General features: G+C 25.6%; 5 protein-coding genes across 5 annotated transcripts; 1 reads left to right on the top strand and 4 right to left on the bottom strand.

The window, feature by feature from the left end:
• Positions 1-421: 421 nt before the first annotated feature.
• Phum_PHUM171650 (uncharacterized protein) lies at positions 422-1,358 on the bottom strand (the record flags this gene model as incomplete). Its single annotated transcript, XM_002425021.1, has 3 exons — positions 422-490; positions 522-671; positions 762-1,358. The coding sequence occupies 3 exons, from the start codon at positions 1,356-1,358 to the stop codon at positions 422-424; spliced, it is 816 nt and encodes a 271-aa protein (XP_002425066.1).
• A 569-nt stretch (positions 1,359-1,927) lies between these two features.
• Phum_PHUM171660 (homeobox protein arx, putative) lies at positions 1,928-2,908 on the bottom strand (the record flags this gene model as incomplete). The annotated part of the gene is made up of 4 exons (XM_002425022.1): positions 1,928-2,077; positions 2,138-2,261; positions 2,341-2,586; positions 2,883-2,908. The coding sequence occupies 4 exons, from the start codon at positions 2,906-2,908 to the stop codon at positions 1,928-1,930; spliced, it is 546 nt and encodes a 181-aa protein (XP_002425067.1).
• Positions 2,909-4,610: 1,702 nt separating this feature from the next.
• Positions 4,611-7,509, bottom strand: Phum_PHUM171670 (asparagine-rich protein, putative; the record flags this gene model as incomplete). The annotated part of the gene is made up of 9 exons (XM_002425023.1): positions 4,611-4,651; positions 4,695-4,776; positions 4,866-5,038; positions 5,138-5,229; positions 5,309-5,487; positions 5,593-5,707; positions 5,797-6,995; positions 7,068-7,191; positions 7,382-7,509. 9 exons carry the CDS (start codon positions 7,507-7,509, stop codon positions 4,611-4,613), a joined length of 2,133 nt encoding a protein of 710 aa, XP_002425068.1.
• Positions 7,510-8,042: 533 nt separating this feature from the next.
• Phum_PHUM171680 (methylglutaconyl-CoA hydratase, putative) lies at positions 8,043-9,126 on the top strand (the record flags this gene model as incomplete). Its single annotated transcript, XM_002425024.1, has 4 exons — positions 8,043-8,196; positions 8,283-8,516; positions 8,615-8,838; positions 8,908-9,126. 4 exons carry the CDS (start codon positions 8,043-8,045, stop codon positions 9,124-9,126), a joined length of 831 nt encoding a protein of 276 aa, XP_002425069.1.
• Positions 9,127-11,664: 2,538 nt separating this feature from the next.
• On the bottom strand, positions 11,665-15,390 carry Phum_PHUM171690 (uncharacterized protein; the record flags this gene model as incomplete). Its single annotated transcript, XM_002425025.1, has 11 exons — positions 11,665-11,773; positions 11,876-12,152; positions 12,387-12,500; positions 12,588-12,788; positions 12,889-13,230; positions 13,308-13,424; positions 13,512-13,595; positions 14,029-14,185; positions 14,280-14,600; positions 14,717-15,015; positions 15,327-15,390. The coding sequence occupies 11 exons, from the start codon at positions 15,388-15,390 to the stop codon at positions 11,665-11,667; spliced, it is 2,085 nt and encodes a 694-aa protein (XP_002425070.1).
• Positions 15,391-15,449: the final 59 nt, after the last annotated feature.

The following is a 15,449-nucleotide window of genomic DNA, read 5'->3' on the forward strand; positions in this document are numbered from 1 at the left end:
TTTTTTAACAATGTTCGACCACACTTTCTTGCATTTTATATTATTTAAATACACACAAAAAAAAAATTAAATTTTTCACTGGAATCAATGAAATCAATAAAAATAATCTGCACAATATTTATATATATATATTTTTATACTTTTGAGCCACCGAATTTTTATATATATGTATACTATTATCTAATGGAGATTAAAATAAAAAAAAAAATCTTATAAATTTTCACTATTCATATTATTTTTTTTCTTCTTCTATACTTTTTATAATAAGTTTTTTTTTTTTTTTAATTGATAAATAAAATACGAAAATCGGTTTACAGAATTTACTAATAATAACTAACTGTACAGTTGAAAATATACTATTCATTCATTCATTCATTCACTGTAAAATATGAAATTTGATCAGTTTTAGATGAAACAGGTTTTAAATGTAAATAGTTCGTAGCGCATAATTCACAGAAAATAACGGATAAAACAACGCACAATGCCAAACCTAAACCGATACCAAATATAATTAAATTAACACTTTGAGTCGCTTCGGGATGACATCTTTTATCACACATGTGGTAAACGTAACTACCTTGATTATATTCTTCAGGATCGTAAGGTTCGGAAGTCCAACCCTTATCGCAAACGCACAATCCCGTTCTAACATCGACATCTCCGTGATGACACTGTATATTAACGGTACCACTTTCTAAATCATTATTATCTTTTGTCTTATAATTATTATTAATTAATTTTAATATATCTCTTTTGTTAACTGTATTTTCTAAATTTCTACACGTGTTGCTTGTCGGCACGTAAACAATATCAGGAAGTTCTTTATCCGGATCTCCTTTGCATTTGGGTACTTTTTGACATCTTTTTCTCTTATGATTAAAATAATTTCTATGTCCTAAATATTTTAACCTACAATCAACGGGATTACAACCGTCAAATGGATCTAAATCCGTCGTTTCACACCTCAGGGAATTATCAGGAGTGTAAAGTTCTTGTAAATGCACAGGAACTTCTTCGGATGGTGCTCTTATCGTCGTGTCGAAATCAATTCTATGACGTATTTCATTTGTATCTTCCGAATTGACATCTTCTCTCTTATTCCAAATATCGACCAAACAAGATGCTTTTCTATTGTAACCATAAATGTTTGGATATAAAAAAGTAACGTTGTGAGTCGTACCTGGTTGAATAACTCCGAGATGTTCGCCAAATATTTGTATTGCATTACAATCGGAATCATCATCGTTGATTTTTTCACAACATTCGGCCATTGTTGCCATTATAACTCTGGGTATGTCACCGTGATGATGAATTGTTACAAAAAGACCGAGTGCCATATCTTCTTTTTTTAATTTCATAACACCAGAATTAACAACTTCAATATCGTGACATTTAATTATAATAATAATATATAAACAAAAAAATAAAAATATATAAAAAAAAAACATTTTTCATTTATAACAACAATCTCGTAACGTTCTATTATGTATATATATACAAAAAAAAAAAAAAAATTTTTTTCAATGTTGTCTTGTTCAATGCCTCTGTTATCCAAAAAAAAAAATTCCCACTTAATTTTTCCTCTTTAAATCCATTATTACATAGTATCAAGTTTTCATTTCATTACAAAACAAAAGTTTAATAAACATTTACATGATAAATTTAATTTTAAAAGAAAATGTTTAAAATTGTATTTTTTGTGAACAATGATTTGTGCTGCTGTTTATGCCTCCCCATTCTGTACCAAATGATTCATTTCCTGATGATGTATAAATTAATGGTGAATCTAACAAAAAAGTTTTTTTTTTTTTTTTTATCAAACCTTTAAACTTATTTTAATTATTATTGTTATTATTATTATAAAACTTACTCACTTAATATTGTTAAATTTTTATTTTTATTTATCACATCTGTATTATTATTATTATTAGTTTCTAATGTATGATGTTGTTGATAAAAATTTGTTGTAAAATTTCCATAAAGTTTTTCTTGTTTTCTCCATTTTGCTCTTCGATTTTGAAACCAAACCTTTTTTTTTTATTTCGACCCCATCCCAACCCCCAAAGGATAAAAGATTCTTTTTAATTAATAATAATAATAATCATAAATGATGAAAATAATAATAATAGGAAATTACCTGTACTCTTGCTTCTGTCAAATCAATTCTAAGTGCTAATTCTTCTCTAAAAAAAACATCAGGATAATGAGTTTCACGAAAAGCTCTTTCTAATTCATCCAATTGATAATTACTAAATGTCGTTCTGAAAAGAAAAAAAAAAAAAGAATCAAATTAATATTTTTTAAAAAAATAAATGAATAGATGTATAAAAAAAACTTTACCTATATCTACGTTGTTTACGTTTTATACCGGAAGTTCTTGAATTCCTCGATAAATTTCCTCTTTCGACTTCTTGAAGAACATCTTCTTTGGTATCACTTACTTGAGAATCATCAATTGTATCGTTACAATTAGTAAATTCGTTTAAACACCTCGATATTGAGAAAACTTTTTCCGTTTTTGTCGTTGTTGATGTCGAAAATATATTTTCACTGTTAAATATATTTATGGCTGATGATTGTATGGGTCTGATTAATGTTATATTAATATCATTGACAATCGAATCATTTGACGGTTTGACAATTTTAAAAAATGAATTTCCGGTTGCATTATTGCCACCACCAACATTACTACCACTACCACTGCAACCACTATTGCCACCACCACCGCCACCGCCACTATCTAAACAATTTTTTAAATAACAATTATCATCGTGTACGGATGATGATATATCCGTCGATGAACCAAACGAATCGTTTAAAAATGATTGACGACCGTTAAAATCGTGAAAAAAAGAAAAATTATTTTGAAAACCGGAAATGACGGGATCTCGATCACCACGAAATGCATTATTATTATTATTATTACATATCGTTTTATCGTTAATTAATTCGTTACTCGTAACAAAACCGTTAATTGAATAATTACAATTACCATTACAACGAAACGATTGTAATTTGTAAAAATCAACCAATGGTTTTATATCCATTTTAAAAAAAAAAAATTAATTTATATATATACGTAAATATTTTAAAGAAAAACTGTAATCAAAAACGTAAAATTTAAAAAAAAAAAAAAAAAAACAAAAAAAAAAGTGACAACTTTTACTTTGCCTTACTTTTTACTGACTGAACTCAAAGATATGTAAACACAAATAACCATTGGTGATTTTTTTTTTTTTGAAAAAAAAAAAAAAAAAAAAAAAAAAAAGAAAAGCTCAATAGGGGAGGTATTTAAGTGGGGAGAATGAGAAGAAAGAAAACCGAATTTTTTTTTTAAAAAAAAATATATTACAATTAACAAAGTTTTCTTTGTATTTTAATTTTTTTTTTTTTGATTAAATTATTCTTTAACAAAATTATTTTATTTTTATTTATTTTTATTTATTAATTTTATTATTAATATTAATTCTTATGTATTATTAAATATCCTTCAAAAATTAATCTATAATCCCCCTTGACCCTTTTTTTTTTTTTTTTCATCTTAAATAATTAAAATTTGTGATTTTTTAAACAAAATTAACTGATTTCAATGCAAATTGATTAAAACTAAAAATTTATTAATTATTAACCTATTTAAATGTTTATTAACATTTTTTATTTAAATAAATAAGAATAGAATAATTAATAGAAAATAAATAAATATTGGTTTAACTACGATTCAGTTTAATTTTTTTAAAAAAATAATTTTATTATTTATGTTATTATTATTATTTTTTTTTCGAATGTAAAAATAATTTTCAAAAAAAAAAAAAAATTATAAGGCTTCGACTTTTTATTATTATTGGAAAAAAAAAAAAAAAAAAAAGGTATGAGATCACGTGATAAATTTTTTACAAAACAAAAACCCGTTGACATTTTAAATGGCTTCACAAAACACTGAAAGAATTCTTTTTTTTTTTTGAAATAATCAAACCGATATTTAAAATATATAAAAAAAAAAATTGTTTTTTCATTTTTTTTTTCATTTTTTCCTTTCTTTTTGTTGTGTATGTAACCTAGATTTTTTTCTTTTAACACTTTATTAATAGATTTACAAAATTACTACTATAGTCAAATGACAAACTTTTACATTTTTCAAAAAGGAAAAACAAACAAAAAATAATAATTTAAATAAATTTTCCCTTTTTTTCTTAATTATTATTTTTTTTAAAATTATTTTATTTATTATTTTAAAAAAATAAAAATATTAAAAACAATAAGAAATTTTAACCGACATTGCGAAAAATATCAGTTTTCAATTCAGGAACCATTTTGATTTTTTTTTTTTGTTATTCAACCATACATAAATAAATTAATTACAAAAATGAAATTTTCTCATTAAAATTTATAACAAGCAAGAAAAATGCTCTAATTATAATAATAATAATAATAATAATAATAATAATAATAATAATAATAATAATAATAATAATAATTTTAATTAACGAAACGAACGAACAAAAAAGCAACAGGGGAAAAATCGTTGATATTTAACGATAATTTCCCAACAATAATTAAAAAAAAAACATGATTTTGCCGTGTTAATTTTTTCTTTCCATAACTAAAACATTTTACTGATTAGATTCTTGTTTTTTTTTACCAACAATACTTTCTTAAAACCTAAATTTTTTTCTTAAAAAAAATGATTCATTAACTTTTAAATTTCAATGCTCCGGCATTAGCTAATCGATCCGCCATTTCATTACCCTTTATTCCAGAATGTCCTTCTACTTTTTCCTTTAAAAAATAAAACAAAAAAATATATTGATGTAACATAACAGCAACAATTCAAATAAATAATTTAAAGTAAAAATTACTAAACTCACCCATTTAACTTTTAATTTTTGCGCGACTAAATCTAATTTTTCAAGTTCTTCTCTATTTTTAACTTTTCCACCATCCACTAACGTCCAACCGTTTTTTTTCCATCGTCGAATCCATTTCGTGGCGCAATTTATTAAAAATGACGAATCCGTAAATATTTTTAATTTTTTTATACCTTCAAATACGTTGTGATAAAAATTACACTAATGTTTATTTTTCCAATGAAATATTTTTAAGAAAAAGAACAAATTTAAGTTTAAATTAAAAAGTTTACCAGCTTTAATGGCTAATTCCATTGCTACTCTAGCTGCTTGAATTTCTGCACAATTATTTGTTGGAGAACCGACGAGTGGCTCTGACACATTCCTGTTAAAAAACAAAAAAAGAATCAGTTAGTGTAGTTAGTAATAATATAAAAATTTTCTAAAAAAGAAAGAAAACATACAATGGATGACTGTCACCGAACCAAATTCCTATTCCGGCTCTTGCTTCTTTTTTCCCATTGTTAAGACAAGTTCCATCTGTATAAACTTGAACGTATTCATTTTTATCTACGCTGAAAGATGTATAATCTACTGCTTCCGTTTTTATCGATGAAATATCAAGTTCGTCTTTTTCTTTGTTCTGAAAAATAAATAAAATAATTATAAGTATAAATAAAGGTAAAAAGGAATTACAATAATCAATCGATAACTTTACAAAATAATAATAATAATATATGTATCTTACACTTTCAGAACCTGATGAAGGATTTGAATCTGATCGTGATAATTTTCTCTTTAGTCGTTTTGTTTTTTTAACATCCGAATCCGAATTATCGTCTCTTAAATTTTTCGAATAAAATCTGTTAAAAATAAATAACAAAAAAAAAATTAATCATTAATTATGATGTTTTACAAAAAAAAATTATATCTATGGTAAATAAGTTCTTACCGAGATGAAGATGTTTGAAAAGATGAATTCAAAGTGTTGTAATCATGAGATGAACTACTATTATTTAATTTTTGATTTAAATTAAAAGCTGATTGTAATGTTCCTCCTCTTGTCGTTTTTGGCATTCTTAAATTCAATTCAGATGTGAGTAAGTTTTTTATATCACTTATATCCGATTTTATATTATGAAGTTCTGACATGATGCCACCGATATCTTTTAAACAAGCATCAAATCTTCTGTCGAATGAATCCAATCTAACGTTTAATGCGACCATATCAATATTTTTCACTTCTAATTTCTCCCTGGACTCTTCTTTGTTAGGAGAAATTTTTGAATTTTCAGAATTATTGACAAATGATTGTTGCGGTCGAGATTGACTTGAAGATGATGTCTCTAATACATCTGTCGAATCATTTGTGCAATTCTCACTCAGCCTCACATCAAGAGAATTTCTACTTTCATCATTTTCTTGTACAATCTGAGAGTTAACATTACTATTAATCAATGTTAATAATTCTTTAATTAAAGCTTGGGTAAATTTATTTATTTTTTCTGAAATATTCGCTTTATTGGCCATTGATAAATCTAAAGCAGATTTGAGCAGTTTTAAACATTCTTTATATTTATATCCTGAATTATTCATTTCTTTTTCAATTTGATTACAATTTGTAGAATTGATAATTGTATCGTTATTTTTTATTATTCTTTCAAAAAATATCACATCTTCATTATCGTTACTATTATTTGAATTAACTAATGCATTCACTACTGAATTTGAGTATTTTTCAACGACATTAGGTGAATCACAACAATCTAATAAGGGTTTATTGTTTTTTTCTGTAAAAGATCTTGATACTAATTTATTATTACTTTGATTGCCTATCGATGCTTCTAAATTACTCTGATTTTCATCTGAAATAATCTGACAACTAATCGGTTCTGTTTTACATATGATTTCACAAAAGTTAAGCATTTCATTTTGTTCTTCACTGGGAATAATATCAACATCTTTCTCTGTTTTTATCTGTTTCTCATTTAAATTAGTACTTTTATATTTCTTTAATTGTGTGGAACAATTAATAGGTGAAACATAAGCTTCTAATAATTTATTCGCTTTAGATTCTGTATTATTATTTAGAGAACTTTCACTTCCTAGCACAAAAGTATTGTTTTTAAAAGAATTCTCATATTTTTTGTACTTAAAAGTTTTTAATTTATCTTGTTTTTCACTGATCCGATTATTACAATACCGATTTCGATGATTACTTACTTTGGGTGTTGCAGGTGATGAATAATTTTTCCAAAAATTTAAAAATTCCTGTGCTTCAGCAAATGAATAAAATTTTCTAAATTTAGCATTACTATAACCTTTAATTAAATTTTCGCAGTCTTGCCTGAAATAATAAAAGTGATTTTCAATAAAACATTTAAACACAGTAATAATACGCTAAAAAATTCCGTTACAAATTATATATATATTGAAAAATAAAAAACATTATTATCGGTTTAATTATAATTTGGTGCAAAAAAAAAAAAAAAAATTTGGCACATTTTTTCTCGTGAAAAATGGCAATGGAAACATACCAGGTATTATAAATGCCCGTTTGATCACCGCGAACGACAGCATAATATATGCTCTTATCATTGTTGGACATAATTATTTGTATAAATTTTTTTAAAAGACCAACACGGGTGGTTATTACTAGTCTCATTAAAGGAGGCACATTGGAAATACAAACCACCGCCTTCTTCATTTTTATACTAATCCACGTTAAAAGAATTTAATTAAAAAAAAAAAAATTCTCTCTCTCTCATGACTTGAAAAAATTTCAAGTTTTCCCTGAGTTTTTATCACTACAAATGGTAAGCTTTTAATAAAAAAAAAAAAAAAAAAACTTGGGAAATTAACGGGATTTTTCAACTTATTTTTTTAAATAGTATTTCACGATAACGGACGTACCATTAATAAATATAAAATCGGTTTCATAATTAAGATTACGTGAGAATCTTATCATAAATTTTTGTAAAACTTCTACGAAAAAAAACCTACTTTCAAATATTTCAAAGAAGTTATTTTATTTCACTAATTAAAATATTAATAAAATGAACAAATAGGTTTGTAGTACCTAATTACTTTTTTAATTACTCAAATTTAAAAAAAAAAAAAAAAAAAAAAAGTTATTTTTTAAGATTTTATTTAAAAGTACGGGTTCGTACCATTAATCGAGAAAAGAAATTGAAAAAAATGGCGTCGAAATATTTATTTAAAGAAAAACCGTTAAAAGAAATAAGATCACATTTAATTGAATATTTAGGTGGATCTGTTAATTTAATTAAAAAACCCAATGGATTGGCTATAATAAACCTTAATCAAGATTCGAAAAAAAATGCCATAACTGGTAAATATTCATTTTAATATAAATTAAATTTAGTTTTTTTTTTTTTTTACTGTTTTGTAATTAAATAAAATTAATTTTTAAAATAGGTAAAATGATGGTGGATTTATATGACATTGTTGAAGAATTAGAATGTTGGTCCACGGGTAAAAGTATTATATTAAAAGGAGAAAAAAATAATTTTTGTTCTGGTGGTGATTTAGATTTTGTTAAAAAAATCAACACACCTGAATATGGTTACATGATGTCAACATTCATGCAAAATATTTTAAATAAATTTCAAAACTTACCAATGTTATCCCTTGCTTTAATTGAAGGCATAGGTGAGATTTCCATTGTCAAACACACAATTAGCACCAAATAAACTAAAAAAAAAAAAACAAAATAATAATGATAATAAACTCATAACTCTTTATAGGAGCTTTGGGTGGAGGAGCAGAATTAACGGTTGCCTGTGATTTTAGAATAATAACGGAAAATTGTCAAGGAATCGGTTTCGTGCATGGAAAAATGGGTATAATACCAGCATGGGGAGGAATTAATAGATTAATTGAGAAAATCGGTTATACAAAATCCCTGGATGTTTTAACAACAGGAAAATTATATAATCCAAATGAATGTTATCAAATTGGTTTAGTCAATGATGTAAGCAAGTTGATGTAAATAAATTTAATTTTAATTAATTTTAATTAATAAATAATTTTTTAACCGTAGATAATTCCAGAGAATGAAAATTCTTTAGATTATGCAATTGATTGGTTGGAAAAAAGAACAAAATTCGAACCGGAAATAATAAGGAGTATAAAAAAATGCGTTAGAAATGGACAAACAAATCCAGAAAATTATAAAATTCAAAGAGAAATTTTTGCACCCTTTTGGGGTAGTCAAAAAAATAAAGAAGCTCTGCTGAAAAATATTAAACATAAACAATAAATGATAATAGTTTTTTATATAAATAATTTTTCTACTTAAAACTTTCTTATGATCCTTCCCACTTTCCTCCCCCTCTTTCTCCCCCCTTCGCTCCACACTGAAAAAAAAAAATAAAACAATTATTAATAATAATAATAATAATAATAATAATAACCGTGAAAAAACAAAAAAAAATTTTCACTTAAATGCAATTTCTTTATTATTCAAATAAATAATACAAATTTTTTTTTTTTTCTTAATATATAATTAATGTTTTTTTTTTGTTTCTTTTTCTCTGTTTATTTATTTATTTTAAAAATAAAAAAATTCTAGATGACAACCCCAATTATTTATTTATTTATTTAAAAATTTTCTTTTTTTTTTGTTTAAACAAAAAAAAAAAAAAAAAAAAACGACAACACTGAAAGCTCCACCATATTACTTTCACACTTTTCCTCTTCATTTTTTTTTTTTTTGAATTCCTGTCCTTCTTTCCTTCCTTCCTTTATTTATTTATTTATTTATTTTCATCAAACCAATATTTATATTGTTTCATATTTTTCTTCACTTTATTTCATTTTGTTTTACTTTTTTAAATTATTTTACAAAGCATTTTATTATATTTACAAGCAGCAATTTTCCCACTCCTGAGTGAGATAAAATATTTATTTATAAAAAAAAAACATCATCATCATCATCATCATCATCATTATCATTATTATTATTATTATAATTATTATTATTATTATTATTATTTTTCCACCCCAAAAAAAATTTTTTTTTTTTTTATTATTTTTCTTACCCTCTAAAATTCTTTATCATCATCATCATCATCATCATAATTATTAATTATAATTTATTTTATATGTTTGTTCGTTTAGCTTTTTACATGTAATTTTAATTTTGTAATGACATAAAATAATAATAATAATAATAATAATAATAATAAATATAACTTCAATCATTGCAATAATAAAAAAAAAAAAATTATTTTTCATTAATCTGTTATCATCATTATCACTTTCTTCTTATTATTTCCATTTAAAAAAAGAAAAAAAAAAAAAAAGAGGAAAATGGCCGCAACTCACGAATTTTCTTTTTGTTTTAATTTTTAATATAAAATATGGAAGAACGTATGCACATTATCATTATTATTATCATTATCATTTATAAAAATTTTCTTTAATAATCCAAATCGAAACGTTTGAAAAACACATCAATCCATAATTTATTGAAATAAAAAAATAAAATGATGATAATAATAATATTCATTTAATTTAATTTTTATTTCGATAATATAAAATTTTGAATAATATAATTATATATTATTATTATTATTATTTCACGTCCAAAAACTAAATAAAAAGAAAGAAAAAAAAAGCCAAATCGAACAAACAAACAAATATATATAAATATATATATATATATATATAAATATGAAAGTCTCTTAATATTAACATATATTTACATAATGTATTGTTTTAAGTCACTCCTCCTCGTAAGAAAAAACTAATTTTCACTTTTGTAAAAAAAATTTTTTTATTACACTATAATTAATAATAATAATAATAATAATAATAATAATAATAATAATAATAATAATAATAATAATTGGAGAGAAAAAATGAAAAAAAGAAAAAAAAAAAACACATTTTGTTATAGATAATTACACTAATTACATTTAATTTAAAAAAAAAAAAAAATATTTTATTATATATAAGAAAATAATTTTTTCTTATTTTTTGTTTGCATTTTTTAAAATAATAATAATAATAATAATAATGAAATAAAATAAAATTTTTTTTTTTTTTTTTTTTTTGGTTTTTTCTTATTTATTTATTTATTTTCCTTATGTATATATTTATTTATTTTAAAAAAAATGAATTTCACGGTTTTTTTTCTACATATATATGTCTACTGTACACTGAGAAAATAAAATAAAATAAAATAAAATAAAATAATAAATTTATCAACATTATCAATTGTGGAAGTCTAAAAAAGAAAAAAAGAAAAAAAAAAAACAAACAAAATAAAAGTAAAACATTGTGTTTCCCATGAGAGAGAGAGAAAGAGAGAGAAAGTAATCACAGGGATTAAAAATAAAAAATAAAAAAAAATCAGTTTTTGTTTATTATTACTTTTTAAATGCGCGCAAACGACAACTTTTTATTATTATTATTATCATTATCATTATTATTATTATTATTATTTTGTTGCTGTTGTTGTTGTTGTTGTTTTTAAAACAAAATCGATCGACACTTTCAATATCCGACACCACGAATTTTTTTTTTCTTTTTCTTTTATTATGTAATAAAAAAAAATTTTCCAAATTTTCCAAATTTTCAAAGATTCATGTTTGTATATGCGCGTACATAATATATATTAATATATAATATATATTATTGTATAAATATAATTCCGTTTTAAAAATTTTTTTTTCTTTTTTCTTTTCTTTTTACGTAAAATTAAAAAAGTCGTTTTATTAATTTTTAACTTAAAAAAAAAAAAAAAAGATGAAGGAGAAACCATAATTTATAAAATTCCTCTTAGGAAAACCGGTCAGCCCAAAACGACAAGATCTTCGGGACCACCTTTGATCGATATTTTTCTCCAGGGTTTCCGTGATGCACGACGAAGTTCTTGCGCTGAAAGTTGCCTTCTCATTTTCCTAATAATAATAATAATAATAATAATAATAATAATAATAATAAAGGATAAGGATTTCAAAAATTTTTGTCTTTTTTTTTTTTTTTTTTTCCTTCAGGATTACCTCGAATTGACTGTCGATCTAAAATAAACATCATCGGGTGCATCCATCCACGAGATGACACCCTTTCGACCCGTACCCGTACGCGTCATCGTAGCCACTTTGGGCCTTGATTGACCGTTTAATTGATTAACGACCGTTCGGGGAACCCCACCCTGTATTGATGTCACGTTCGGTGATTCGGTCGCGACAGCGGCAGCAACGGCGGCGGCAGCTCTTATGGCGGCAACTTCTTTATTGGGACGTTTTGCCGGAGGTCCAGGTTGAGGAACCACTAAACCTTTAAGGAAATAACAATTTTCTTTTTTTTAAAGAAGAAGATGAAATTATTTAAATTTTCCGGGAGTAAACTTCCATGCTAGATCGAAAAAAAGGAAAAATTCTCACCTTCGTCCCAATCCAAATCTTGGCGTGTTAAAAAATTAAATAAATTTTATTAAAAGAAAATTTTTTTCTGGAAAATATTTTCCATTTTTTACCTTCACTAAATTTATAAAATTTTAAGAAAATTTACCTTCCAATCCATTTTCATCATACGCTCGACGTTTCAAACATGGTGAAATACTATTGAGGGGTGTTTTTTCCGCTTCCGGTTTATTCGGAACTCTTTCGTACAATAAACTTCCATCTGGAATTTTTTATATACATATATTTTTTTTTACTTGAAGTTAAAGTTAAAGAATTAGTAAAAATAAGAAAAATAGGTTTTGCAAACCTGGGCCTTTCGGAGGTTTCGGGAACATAATGCACAATGATTTAGGTATAAGATTTTTATCCGTTGGCAAAAGCCACTCGGGTACGACATCCGGATCCCCCAATCTGTTTGCAATTTGCGTCACTCCTCCTCTGTCTTTTTTACGAAATTTCAAAAGTTCTTTTAATTCTAATGGTGATTTCCCGCTCATTTGTGTTTGACCTTTAATTTTAAAAAATCATTAAATTTTTTCTTTTTTTTTTTTTTTTTTTTTTTCCTTTGAGTCTCCCCCCTTTCCCCCCTCGACTCTCGTTTCGCTTACATTCTTGTTTTATGGCAGGAACGTTAATGGGCCAAAATGGAGACCTTGCCGCGTGTCTGGGTTGCATTATGTGCCTACAAAGTCGTCTCGACAGTCGCGTCAAAGGAGTCGTGTGTAAATAAAATGCCGTCCTCGTTTTCATAATGGGCCTGGGAGATCCCGATCTTATAACGACACCGTGAGCCGTCGCATAATGCCTCGCCAAATGAGCTTTGAGTTTAAATTCTTTTCCACAATTGTTTACGGTGCACCGATGAGGACGATGCGATGCAATACTGGATGGAATTTTTTCTTCATCTGATATGCTACCAGATTTTTTCTTTAGATCACTTTCACTTTCGTCTGCAAAGAGTAAAATCAAATAAAAGCACACATCGTAAAAAAAAAATAAATAAATAAATAAATAAATAAATAATTACTCAGTCTAGACGGATTCTTAAGACCGCCATATTTTTTCCAATATATCCAGCAAGAATGACAAAGTTTATATTGGGTGTGTGAAGATCCCCAAGCGTACCACTGACTCGAACTTGTACCTGTTTAATTAATCATGTCAATCAAATTTTAACACGATTTTAATAAAATTCAAATGTGTATATATATAAGGTACTATATAATAATACCTTGACAAGATTCACAAGATTTTCCACAGATAAGACCGTCTCCATGATTATTTCCATTTAATACTCCTTTGCTATTGTTCATAACTGCAGGATTTGGTTTGTTACTAATAAATAAATAATAAACAAAAATATCAAAATTAAATTTAAACATTTTTATTTTTTTTTTTTTTTAATGCACATATGTTACCGATAAAAAAAAAAAAAAAAAAAAAAAAAAAATATTTTTTTTGAGGAAAATGGAATACCCCCTAATTGGGAATGTAAACTTGTTTAAGCTTGGATTCAGCTTCCCCAGCTTTTATTTTTTTTTGTTGAAGGTATTTTTCCGTTGTTTTCCCCAGGTAATAATATTGGATTATATTTTTTAATGTTTTCCAAGGCAGCTATAAAATTTAAAAAAAAAAAAAAACATTTAAATAAAAGTTTTTACTAAAATTGGACCAAAACCAAAAAAAAAAAAAAAAAAAAAAAAAAAAAAAACTTACAAAATCTTGTCGGATATCCCCAAAATCTTTACCGTATTTTTCTAGAGCTTCTTCGAATAAATTCGCCTCGGATGCAGACCATTCTTCCATTTCGTCTCGACATAGCACAGGACCCGAGGAAGGAACTAATCTGCTTATAGCTTCTGACAGGTTATAACCGTGATTGTGAAGTGTGTCCATTGCATGAAACTACACAATAAAAGCGTTATTAATTACAATTAAATGATTCGGATAAACAGTGACGAGAATAAATTTTATTATTATTATTATTATTATTATTCACCAATGTTACATCCCGTGATGCAGCGGCCGCGCTCATATGTAAACTCGGTTGTTTCACAGAACTTGAACAGTCTAAAGCTCTGGCAAAAGTTCCCACCGACCTAGATATGACTAAAAATTGATCTATTTGTCTATCCGTTAATTGATGGCCAGGCGTCCATACTAGAGTTTCGAGATCTTCACAATTTCTACTATCGGGTTCACCTTCTCTAAGTAGCGGCATGGGTTCAGCTTGATATCTATTCCCGACTCTTATTTCTCCCTTGTCGGCAAGAAGAGTTTTTTGAGCCGGATCAAATACTAAGCAGTAGAAAAATGTGTCCTACAAAAAAAAAAAAAAAACCAAGGAAATGAAGGGTTTAACATAACAAATAAGTTTTTTTTTTACAAGAAACTCATAATATATATATATATATATATATATAATAAAATTCTTACGTCCTTATTAAGGTAACTAAGTACAGATTCAGTTTCATTCAACAACGTCACCGAACATTTTCCTCTTATGTGCGTCGCCGGCAAGGTTTCCACTTGTCTTGATAAAAACAATTCTCTATGTTTGAGTTGATGCCTTTGTTTCCAATTGAGACTGTTTTCTTTATCTTTTATTTCTCCTTCTTCTCTCACTTCGTGCATTTCATTGCACTCAACATCTTCCGTCATCGGATAAGGTGCTTTTATTAAAATTTTTTTCAACTTGGCAGAAATGGGTGTATCATCGGCATTTGTGGAATTCACTAACAAAAACAAAAAAAATCAAAAAAAAAAAAAAAATTGAGTGCTTTAACTGAAATTCGAATAAAGCCATAAAATAATAGACAATGAGAAAAAAAAAAAAAAAAAAAAAATAGCTAGAAAATGCTGCAAAAATAATTGGAAAAAAAAAAAAAAAAAAAAAATTAATAAGTTATTGGTTTCATGCCTTATCTACCTTTTTATAATTGATAAAAAGGATTTTTCCCCCCCTCCCCCACCTCCCCTCCCCTCTTCCTCTCATTATTTATTCCTTATAAAAAAAAAAAATAATTTTTAATAATTTACTACTCACTTTGATGTTTATCCGCTAAAACAATAAGAGAATTTGGAAGATCTCTCCTTCTAAAAAAACACATGACTTTAGCTTCTACATTACCGCTAGGCGTCTGCAAAAAAAAAAAAAAAAAAAAAAAAA

This window comes from Pediculus humanus, genomic scaffold (assembly GCF_000006295.1).
Source record: "Pediculus humanus corporis 1103172107520 genomic scaffold, whole genome shotgun sequence".
Lineage (NCBI taxonomy): Eukaryota > Metazoa > Arthropoda > Insecta > Psocodea > Pediculidae > Pediculus > Pediculus humanus.